The 12,358-nt window shown below is 37.1% G+C and overlaps 1 protein-coding gene across 1 annotated transcript; it reads right to left on the reverse strand.

Annotated features, from left to right (window-relative positions):
* Nucleotides 1–3,054: 3,054 nt before the first annotated feature.
* LOC122080646 (rRNA-processing protein FCF1 homolog) lies at nt 3,055–10,772 on the reverse strand. The gene is made up of 10 exons (XM_042647449.1): nt 10,634–10,772; nt 6,645–6,717; nt 6,470–6,535; nt 6,270–6,375; nt 5,783–5,825; nt 5,214–5,286; nt 4,254–4,341; nt 3,776–3,832; nt 3,555–3,633; nt 3,055–3,444 (listed from the first exon to the last, which is right to left on the reverse strand). The coding sequence occupies exons 2-10, from the start codon at nt 6,713–6,715 to the stop codon at nt 3,431–3,433; spliced, it is 597 nt and encodes a 198-aa protein (XP_042503383.1). The 5' UTR covers nt 6,716–6,717; nt 10,634–10,772; the 3' UTR covers nt 3,055–3,430.
* Nucleotides 10,773–12,358: the final 1,586 nt, after the last annotated feature.

Below are 12,358 nucleotides of genomic sequence, written 5' to 3' on the forward strand. Positions count from 1 at the left end.
TAGGCTAATGCACACTCTAATGCTCAACCTTGAGGAATGCAAAATACTTACAAATAAAATAGTAAATGAAGGGTATTACCTAATGCCTTGTGTGAGTGCAATATGATACGTATAATGCAATTGATTAACTCTGTGATTACTTCTCTTGATGATGAAGACTTGGTGAGAAAGTGGAGTGCAATGTTTGAGATCACTTGACTTGAAATGAGTTGGATGTTCTTAACCTCTCTTTTCTCACTTGTTTTGATAATTAGAAACCCCAAATAATGATTTTAATTATAGTGTATGTAATATGTTCAAAAGTGAGGAGTGTGGGGGTACAATTGGAGCCCTAAAATTCTTGATTAAGCTAAGTAATAGATAGATTTTTGGACAACTGGACTTACCACTTACGGCACTGTAGCCGTTAGAATATAATTGGGGGCTTTCTGGGCCAACTGGCATCTGCCTGTTGTAAACCGGCGAGACCATTTTGCATTTCCTATCGGCCTCGTCGGTTAGCAACCGAAATATGTTGGTTTCTCTCTAGAGGGTTCTATCTGTAGAACCAGTGGGTAACTGGCGTGTGCCACTCCCCCATCGGCAAGTTCGGTTACGTTTTTCAAATCGGTTCGACCATATAAGACAAGCATAATTTTATCATTTGAAATTAAATTGAGATGATTCCAGTTATGTTGGATTCATGACTCAAGGCTCTACAATTTTACAGAAGAATCCATATTTTAGAACTTTCATTTGATAGTTTCAAAAAATGGGTTCTTTGACCAAAATGCTCTTGAACATGAATCTGGTTGAAACTACAGCAACTGTCATGACCAACAGACTTCCAACCTGATTTGGGTCTATTTAAATGGTCATTGAGCATCTCCTAGGGACCATCTAAGTTATTAGAAACTTAAGGATGCCATGCCATATTAGATGCAAATATAAAATGCTTATGAGTGTGCTATTATAAGTGTCTAATTCAATGTCTTTCTTGAACCTCTCTTCTTCAAGCTTTGACTTCATTCTTTCCATCTTCCTTAGGCCTTCACTTCGATTTTATTGATTCAATCGTTGTTGGGGCTTCTAATTCTCTTTATCTGAGGACTTCAACCTTTTGTCTATTTATCAATTTGGCTTTTTGACTTGAAGTTTTTATAAGAGAATACTTGAAGGCAATATGTTAAATACATTCATTGTTTGTTATCATCAAAACCAACTTAAGAGGGCATTTCCCCAACAATTTCCCCTTTTTGATGATGATATATAAATTTTTTTAATGAAAATAAAATCATTAATTTGTGAATTTGCACATATATATAATGAAAAATCATTAATTTGTGAATTTGCACATATATATAATGCGTTCATGTGAATCATCCATATCTCTCTCCCTTTTCAACAACAAAAAATGGGGACAACTATCACTCCCAGAAAACTTTCCTTATTCATTCATGATGCCGTTTGAAGTCAAGGGAACAAGATTAAAAGCAAGGGTACATTGCATTAATATAAAAATCCATTTGAGTTACTTTCAGACATTGGACATTTTAATGGTAAGAAATTCCTTGCTAATTGATAGTCACAATTAGAAACCCCCGCAAAAAATAAATAAAAATAAAAGGAAAAGCAAATTATTATAATTACAACAATATGTTATTTTTCAAATATCACAATGCATATATTCTATCATGTGGACAAATAATATAATCATTCCAACTATTGAATAGAGAGGACATGGTCTAGATTAGTCATATATCAAATTTCAAAATCAAATACCTCATTTTGATTTGACACAAACCATGTGTATGTATACCAATACCCTAGATATTATTATGTTCTCTACCAATTTTGAATAGCAACAAATTGTTTAAATAAATAAATAAAAGGTTCAAGTTTCCCACAATGCCAGTTTAACCCTAACTGCATGCCCCCACCCATATTACTGTGGCACATTCCCTATAAAATGTCATAAACACCCCCTATTTGACCGGTTTTCCATAATACCCCCTCCAATGTCGAAAACTATGCACAGACGTTGGAGGGAACCCTCCCCATTAAAAAGAAAAAATTTTTAAATGGATAGCTTAGATCTGTCATGAATTTTGAAAACACCACCTTCCATTGTTACATGGAAAACTTTCTCCAAAAAATAATAAAGCTTGGACAAAGTTTCCCTTGACCATGCATTGAGATTCACTGCATGATACCAATGGGGTTGGTAGCCTAGTGGTGAAAATGCCCTCAACCCATCACCGTTCCAGTCGGCTGGTTGTAGATTCGAGTCTTGGCATGCCCCACTATCACCTATTGGTCTTGCGGAAGCATTGCTTGCTATAGAGGGACTTGTCCTGGGAGCTATGATCACTACCACGGAGCACCCTTTTTTCATTACCAAAAAAGAGATTCACTACATGATCTTAGGATCCAAAGACCTCCTACCCCACCCCTCGGATCTGGTCCCTGTTACCCTACAGTGAATGTATATCCATTAGCCATCGATGCAGGAAAACTCTATCCATATAACCTTGGTACCTCATTTTTTGCCCTCAAGATTAAATTTTTGCGTCCACTGATTCACCTCTACAAAGCACATACTCAATAATACGGACCAAAAAATTTCGCACCTCTTTCAGACATTTGGTCCAGAACTGTTTACCAAATTGGTCAATTAGTTACCCAGTTTCCAATTTTCAAAACATTCAGTGGTAGACCTTCAAATTTTCTAGGTCTGATCCAGGTAAGTCTATTAGTACCAAACTTTTGAGGTGCTTAATGTTGACATATAATAGATCAACAAGAAGAGCTCCCTTGTCATTAAAAAACAGAGAGCTCCGTAGCTAATTTTCTCAGATCTCACCCTGCACCAGACGTTCAATCAGATGTGTTTCTACCACGCTTGGATACCACAACTTAAAATGAAATTGCAGGGCTTCAGCTATGGATCTCTCCATTTCATACCCTACTACTCCATATTCTTCTCTTCAACACAACAAACAAATTCCCCTCGACGGACCCTCGCTTGGATGGGAACTACAAGTGGCAGTAATGCCATCTGTACCAATCAGATGATGAGGAATACACCAGTTGTTATCAACAAAGGGAAAGAAGATCCAAGGTCGCCTCTTATACAACAGCACTACACAAGTTTTTGTTACTGATCTTGTGACCACAATAAAAGTCATCCAAGTTAGTAAGGTCCCCTGTCAAACTAGAAGTCCACCTGTGCATGTACATTATGTTGTACCGATCCATTCCATGGCTTTAATATCACCATTTTTTAGAGTAAATTAAATTATACGTACTATGGAATTAAAATCCAAAAGGAAAATTCCAACAAAATTGGGAAATAGCAACACTAAATTCTCAGCTAATAAATGTTCTACGTAAACTAGAAATGGAACAGAACCAATGCTCTTCCCCTTGCTGAAAGGTCAGATCTGCACTATCAGTATCTTGGAGCTGGACAGAAAATACCAAGCATGAGAGTTCGACCATGGCTTCAACGAAGGAACACAGAAATAAGATTAAAGATCTAAATGGCAAAAAATCTCATGATCCTTGGGTCTTACCTCCACCAATTGTTGCTTCTGGCAGCCGTTCAATTGAGTACTTATGCTGAGTGATATACATGATTGGCACACCAGGTATCTGTTTATTACCATGCGATTTCATGTAAGAGTAGTGTTTTTTTCTTTTTTTGGGTGGATTTGGGGTGTATAATGATGTAATCGGTAAGTTTCACAAAGCTAAAATGAGAAGTTGAAATACTATTAAAACCAATGTACTACACCTTGCGAATCCTCCGCTTCAAGTCTCGATCACATGTGGCAACGATGTAGCACTTATGCTGTGAAGCAAAATGGGCTCTATAATTAGATGTTATTATTGGAACAAGAACAACAACAACAACAAACGGAGCCTTATCTCAACTTAATAGGGTCAGCTACAAGGATCTGTGTAAAACAAAGTAGGGAAAACTGAGGTCCAAACAGAAAAAGAGAAATGAAATGAAGATTAGAAAACAAGAACAGATAAAAGAGATATAAAAGAGAGATAAAAGTAAGAGGATAGAGGCACAACATATAAATTTTCATATGATAAGTGGAGGGAATAAGGAAAAAGAGGCCACAGCATGATAAAAGACAACTGGGCAAAGGACCCAAGTTGTGAAACCATGAAAGATAGAATACTTCCCTGAAAACAAAGAGTTCTTAAAACCATCAAACACACAGAATTTAGCAGCAAATATTGAGAGTGTCAAATCACACCTGAGTAACTCTATCAACAATGCAATCATCAGCATAAGTTCCTTTGTGAGTACAAGGCAGTCTGTCAAATCGAGGATCCTTGGCAATCCTATAAAAAGAAATTACAAAAAGGATGCATAAGAAATTTGGGCAGCTACTAGTAAGATCTCAAACATTCTGACCACATATGGGTCAAATTCAGGCTCACCTTTGAACCAACTTAGCCTGGCTCGGACTCAGGTTGGTCCAAATTTTATCAATTTCCAGACCAGGAAGATCCAGCCACAAGTGGCCAGGCCTGCCCCTGTTGAGCCCGCCCCCTTTTGGCCTTCATATGGGCTAGCAAAGGGGGCCAAAGTGGTCTAGCATTATATATAGGCCTGATGGCTAGATTTTAGGCCCAACTAATGGGTCTGTATTGGGGCCCATAAAGTGACCCTTTTCCAGTGACTTTTTTTTTTTTTGGCGGTAAACAGTGACCCTTTAATGATTCACGTGGGGAGGCCTCTTAAAGAAGATTTTAGGAAGCAATCTAGATTTGTTTCCAATCTTATTTGAATTGTATTTGGTAAGAGATATTCTCCTCCACACAAGGGAGGTTTACTTTCCGTTTTACCAATAAATACAAAACACCCAGGATTTGAGTTTTGAGAAAGCTTGGCTTTGCCTCGCGTGCTGTGAGAGAGAAATGGTGTGAGACCAAGGTCAGTAAGCAACTGACCACGGCCATAGGTGAGAGAGGCCTTGGTCATATCCCCCCCTCCCCCAAATTACCTTCTTCCCCTTTCTTCTCTTCTTTTCAATTTCTATTTTTATACCCTGCAACTGTGTTCTGTTGGAGATTATTGAGCCTTCACTGGAGATCATCTATGTTAATATCAACTAAACACCCACACAACAGCACAAGGTTCTTGGAAACACAAGTGCATGCACACATACTTGCTGCAAAGGAGATTCTCAAATAAGCGAATTGAAATATACCTGAGAGCTACACGGTACTTCTGACCTAACTTCTCCAGTTCTGCCATGACACAGTCGGTGATGCAGGGGGTACCTATAAAATGTAAAAAAGAAACAAGGGACAACCAAATGAAGCAATTGGATAGACGAGCAAATGAAGCCAAGTTCTATGCATCGAATGACCACATAGAGTCTATAACGGATGAGCCATGACCCCCACCTAGTACAGGTAAAAATTACTGGGTCACACCAAGATACGTGATAAGATTGTTTCATGTTGTGAAAAATGTAAATTGTATAAACACCACTTGAATCTCTTCCTTCTTCCTAAACTACAAAAAAGAATGCAGTGTACTAGAAAATCGAGGACACTTAACTATGCCCAACCATGTCGCACCATCCATATGCCAGCCAGGGGACACAATCCTTATGATTAAATATGCCAGAATGTGGTTAATCCTTTCAATGCAGAAAAGAGATGTCATAAGATTTCCAAGCATATTCAGAGGTTGGCATTGACGCCACAGTAATACACAACAAATGATATTACATCATTAGTCGAATGTAGACTTATGTATGTGGAAACTCACATTTTGCATATAAACAGTCCATCATTGCTTTCTCCAAATCCAACTGCATCAAGAACCAGAGAAGTACAAGTCAAGCAGAATGATTGGTCAAGATGCATGAAGAAACTTAATTCACACGAAGAAGAAAGTGGGGGAAAAATAAATCTATGATTTAACATATTTAATTCTTAGATACCCCACATATATGAATAGTTTGTCATATACGATCCAAAATCATGATATCGGATGTGTTCTTAGGCACTCCTCTTCATTTCTGACAAGTATTTTGCACTATTCCTTCATGATTGAACAATACCTTATTTCATCTACCATCTAGCAAATGCTAAAGAGCATCAACCTGTTGTGTACATTAATGTGGAACCAACCGGATAATTGAAGCAATGCAATCATAAAGCTCTCACATCAAATAAGTGGCCAATGTTCTTTAAAATAAAAATAATTACAAAATGATCAAATCCCACTAATAACAAAGCTTTAGAGAATTCACCTTATTTTGAATGGAAAAATTGATGAAGTTGGTATCAACCAAAACCCGATAAGGCGGTCCCAGTGCAGTGTTGTGTTTGAAGAAAAGCGCAGAAGAAACATTTGGCCTGGTATACCAATAAGTGACATTAGCATTTAAAAGAAAACATACATTTGTAATAAACTATTGAATTCCCAGAAAACATGAAGAAAGTGCCATACACATTTCTTGGGAGTTTCAGCTTTTCGAGATCTTTCTTATTGGGGTTTAGAATCTCTTCTTTGTGTCTGAATCCAATCAGAGATAGTAAGAACAGTTAGCAGAGAAAGGGGAAAAAGTAAATCACAGAGAGAAAAATATTGAAGACCATGTATCAAGGAAGAAAGATCAACTTACTTCTTAAGAGTTTTTGAGCTTACAAGCTTTTTCATAACTGCAAACTTGGGGGTTTTTCTTGCTCTCCCCATCCCTAAATTAACAACAATCAAGTTTCAGCCTATACATTCTCCATTTTAAGCAAAGCCAGATATGTTAGTATGCTATCATACCAATGATGTACTAAGCATCTACTAGATTTGATTCTTCAAGGATTCCATCTTCCTAGACCAGAAGTAGCTACCATCTACACATCATCTGGAAAGAAAGGGGTGGGCTGGGGGGGCATCATGGATTAGATCCTAACCATCTCTAAGTTTAGCAAAGCATTATTTCCAAACTTAGAGATGGAGGTGGGACCTGTATATGTGATGCAGTATCCAGGCTGCAAAAGAAGAAGAATGGCCCACGTTTAACCTGGTCCAGTTTTGGAATAGTTTTTTAGGTCAAACCATAGTTGCCACGGCGCCAAGGAGAACCAAGCGTTGGAAGGCTGCCTAAGCGCTTAGATGATAAAGCACCCGACTTAAGGCAAACAAGGCGATTAAGTGTTATTTTTTATTTTCTCCCTATTTTCTAACATTATTTAGTATGCTACATATACATTTTATCATAAAAAATCAACATTAAGCCACATCAAGTCATAAAAAATAAACATTAAGCCACATCAAATCATCAAAGATCAAAATAAAGTCACATTAAATCATAAAAAAAAACATTTAGAGAAAGGCTCTTGTTCTATAATAAGCTTTACTGGTCAAATGATCTTATTTTTACATGAGACTTTTTGTATTAGGTATAGCACAAAATCAGTTTCCCAACAAGTCTAAGATTACTTACATATGAGTTGTAATGATAAAGATATGTTACAGTCAAACTTATTTTAAAGTGCGCGAATACTATTAAAATCTTCTAAAGGAAAATAATTTTAAAAACATTAAAACAAAAGATTATTTTACCAGACTTTTGGTCTTAGCAATGTTTTATCATGATAAAATTTATAAAATTTTCATAATTGAGAAAAACCCTAGTATTTGAAAGTTGAAAATCACCCTTACAACAAAAAATCCAATTTTTGTTCTTGGACTAGGGGGGTTGTCATTTTATCCTTTTGGAATTTGATGTTTAAATTATTTTTATTGCATGCAAATAGGGGTATTTTCTTATCTATGAATAATATTTTAAGTAAATGAAATAATAAATATAAAAACATTTACTTGGCATAAATAAGTGCAAAAAATATAAGGCGACATGCAGTGCAATAAGGCGATAGTCGCCTAGGACCCAGGAAAACCGCTTGGACGCCAAGGCGACGCCTTGACAACTATGATTCAAACTGAACCTGCAAATCTTAGTTATGGTTCTCCTTGGGACCCAAATCGTGGGCCCAGTTTGGAGTCAATTTTTTGTTAAGACTAGTTTATTAATTATAAATTCCAGTCCTGTTTCTAGACAACTTCCTTTTTGTGTAGTTTCTATTATTCACTTTTCAAGTCAGTTTAGGAATTCAAACACAGACTGCACATCAGAGGACGTTCCCCTATCCAGTTTTTATTTCTCTTTCCATTTCAGAGTCTAAGTCCGTACAGCACAAGTCTATATAAGAATGTAAATGCAAAACAGCCTACACATGTTTCTTTTGAATGAATATAATTTGCAGCTTGATTGGTTCTATGGATTTCAAACCAGTTCTTGTGGATTCAAGGGTGTTTTGCTCAGTGGACTCTAAGTGTACTGCTTTAGATTTAGTAATGTGGTGGGGAGGTGGAATCCTTATTGACTTATCTGTCCTTCCCCTATTCTTTTTCTCCATCAAAGTGCAGATCATAATTTCTATCCTTTCTAAACCCTTGGATTTACCTGTTTGCTAGAATTTATGAGTTTCAAGTCTGTTCAACACTGATTCTTGCAAAAAATCTGCTATCAAATTTCCTTATTGTTACTAACATCAGACTTAGTTTTCAAATTAGTTTTCCCAATCGAATTTCAGGTTTCATAATACAGTTATACTTCTTCAAATCTAGTTTTCTCAATCTGATATTCAATAGTTCTGTTTGAGGTTCGGTTTATTGTTTAATTTTGAACTTCAGTCCAGTATTGATTTCAGTTTCAGAACCCCAAATCCCTACCATCGATAACTCAAATTGTCTAGGACTTGGTAACCTGCTAAAAGTGGGATTCTTCTATCAGGAGTGGAAGCAACGTTCTACTTCCGATGTGAGTAATGCACGAAAACCATGTACACTACACAAAACTGTTAACGACACACAAAAAACATATATGTAGGGACAACGAGCACATGAAAACAAAACATACATGTACACACAAGAGATGAGAAATTTATGCGGTTCAGCAAAACTGCATACTGCCACAGAGCAAGTCCAAACTTCTATTAGGATCAAAAGAAAAATATAATCCTCGTAATTTGATTTTCAAAATCATGCCCCTTTGTATGTCCTTCTCTCATCCCCTTCCTAACATTTTGGCTTCTCACTACACATCATGTAGACACCTCTCTCCTTTTATAGGACTCCTCTTCCACCCTTGGAGGACTCTACCTCTTGCAAAACTCCACCTTCTTGAAGACTTTACCTCTTGGAGGACTCCACCATCTTCTACTCTCTAGGAAGACTCCAACCACTTGGAAGAGTCTACCCCTTCTGCTTTTATAAGACTTCACCTCTTCCACTCTCTTGGAAAACTCCACCTCACTTAAAGATCTCAACCACCCTTCTACTCTTAAAAGACTTCACCTCTTCTCCTCTCTCGGAAAACTCCACCTCACTTAAAGACCTCAAACACCTTGGAAGACTCCACCCACTTGGAAGACCTCTTCCACTCTCTCAACCTTGGTGCCTCTCCACCTTTGCCTTTAGAAGGCTCTAATGGACAATTTAATCGGGCTGTTAAATAAACACATCAACTGGTCTAGACTCTAGATAAAAAACACCAAACCCAACATCTTTTTTTTTTTTTGGTGAAAAATATTCATTATCAAAGAGATAAGAACAAAGAGATCCCCGAAAGGCAAGAAAAAGAATGATACAGAACAGGGGAATAAATCCTTAAGGGGAAGGGGGGAAGACACCAAACCCAACATCTTCCATATCTCTGAATCTGGCCGTTGGACTGTCCAACGTTGATGGTCTGTTCTCCTTGACATATAGAACGATCGATCAAGGTTTTAGACAGATCAGATCTATCTCTGTTAAGAAGTTTATCTATTGCTGGTTTATTGTTCCTATCCAGCAGTTCTGGAAAACTCAAGGATTTCTACCCCTAATCCCTCAGGTGATTAGAAATCCCATTAACAGGCCTATAGATTTATAAATACTATAACAAGAAGCATGAACTCGGACCACAGTTGTCAAGGCGGCTTTTTTCTGGATGGGCGCCTTGTTGGTATTGCCTTAGTTTTTGACCCCCCTCGACTGCTTGGTTTGCCTAGACTCTGTGACAACATGGACTGTTTAATGCAAAAAGATACTCGTCTCTACCTCTTGCAAGAATATTTCTTTCTCACAGTTAGAGAGAGAGAGAGAGAGAAGGGGGGGGGGGAGACCAAAGCTGTTAACTGACTAGGGTATCTTGCAAACCCAATTCAGCAAATAACTTACAATGAACAGACAAGATCTGTAGGGTTGCTTAGGTATTTCAAGGATTTTCAGGTTAATGGAACACACAACTATCAAGAGAACCACAGAGGCAATTGAATAGAACCCAGGAAATATTGTTCCAACTTAGCTCCATTCAGATATAAAAATTCACAAATTTGAGAAAAACACCCATAGAGGCAACAATAGGCAAATAGAAAGCACAAGCTAAACGGCTCACGAAACAAGACCTATAGTAAAGGAAAAAAGTAGCTTCAGGAATGGAAGTCATTAATCGTAGAAAGCAGAGAAGCTAAAGTGGCAAAATAGCAATAACTAGAGAACTAGCAATAGAGAAACCGTGTTCAGTTCAGCTGATAAAGGGTGAAATCGAAATAAAAACAAGAATAGGCTTACCGTGGGAGATGCTCTTCTTCTTCTTCTTTGTATTCTCTGAATCCCTCTTCGATTAAGCTGTTGGTTTGGTTTTTGTCGGCTTCAAAGGTTTCAATTTTAACCTCAGAAGAGAGAACAAGGGAACACGGTGGCGCCTCTTAAAAAAGAGTGGCAAAATAGAAAATAAACGAAAAGACAAGGGTAAAAACGGAATTAAGTGAAACACGACACCTCTCTCTCTCTCACCGCCTCTGACTCTCTGACTTCAAACGTTTTGCCCTTGTTGCTCTGAAGCTCTCAACTGCAACCTCCATTGGCGCGGAACGGAAAACGCAGTCCCAAAGTTCTCAATTTGTTAGAAATTTTCTCCTAAGTGTTCGAGCAATCAAGGTTCGTTTCATGGAAACACTTCGAATCTTTCTCTCTCTCTCTCGGTGATTTGCTTCAATCGGTATGTCTTATTCATGTAGTTAGAAGTGATTAATTTAAGAGCTGAGGATGAAGGAAAAACCTGTTACAGATTGTGCATTTGAGCTTTATATTGTGAACTATAATGCATTTATCAACAATTTTTCCTTTGACATTTTGCGTTCAAAACACTATATTCATTATTGTTGCGCGGTCCTGAAATCCATATGCTGTATAATGCTTCAGTTATTCCCTGTAATCGTAAAGAGTAAGCAAAGGATGTAAATTCATGGTATGTATATGGTGCATAGTTGATCATTTTGTAATAACATCAGTTGGGAAGCAGACTTTTAGGAGAATTTCTGGAGTCGGAATCAAAAGGATTCCGATAATTGGCATTTTGAAGTGTACATTACAGGTCAGGGTTACAGTGTGTGTAAAATAGAAGATTTCTAATTTGACTTTTGAAGAGAAATCAATTAAAAATTTCAGTTCTTCGTATTCTTATTTGTTTAAACATTAAGGCATGAAAATTACTCTTTCGCATTTCGTTTTGCCGGAAAAAAGTATGCAAAAAAAGAGAATATGCCATTATGTAGTCTCTTTAGCAAATTAAATTCCAAATTTTTTTAGACTCAAGATGGGGCAAACTATTGAACTATCCATTTAAGTGGTCAATCTATTTATTTTGCAAATTTAATGATAAGGAAAAATATCCACCACTGTATTTTTTTGCGAACTCAAAGTGTGTCAATTGATGAAATTTTCCTTGTAACTCCCATTTGGAGTTGTGAACAAAAATCTCTCTAAAGCTTCCTAAATTCTTTATGGGGCTTCCAACTTCTACCTTCTTCCGCTTTTTCATACATGTGAACCTGTTCAATGTTCTGCTTCGAAGTCTTTGATGTTGAAGGGCTGAGGTAGCTTGCAAAGAAATACTTCATTTTCCCATCTACTCTGGTGAAAACTGAAACACAAAAGAGGCTGGTTTTGTTCATGCAGATGAAATGGATGGAACTGATCCTTCATATTCCTAAAGGAAAGGAGAGAAAAGAAAAGAATAAATTAAGAAGGAGTTGCATAACAGGCTTGTCATATAATGGCATTGATTAAAAAAAAAAAAAAAAAAAAGTTAGGGAATATATAACTTCTAGTCTGTAAGGTATGACCACTCATCTATTTTGCCTTTTTTGAGAGACAATTGAACAAATTATCCTGACTGGAACTTTTTTCCCCAAGACTCCCTCTCTCTTTCTCTGACAGTATATCTGAATTCTGACAGGAGAAGAGAATTTAATTTTCTTCCTTTACATACTTCATATTCTATTGTTAAATCTA

This window comes from Macadamia integrifolia, chromosome 6 (assembly GCF_013358625.1).
Source record: "Macadamia integrifolia cultivar HAES 741 chromosome 6, SCU_Mint_v3, whole genome shotgun sequence".
Classification (NCBI taxonomy): domain Eukaryota; kingdom Viridiplantae; phylum Streptophyta; class Magnoliopsida; order Proteales; family Proteaceae; genus Macadamia; species Macadamia integrifolia.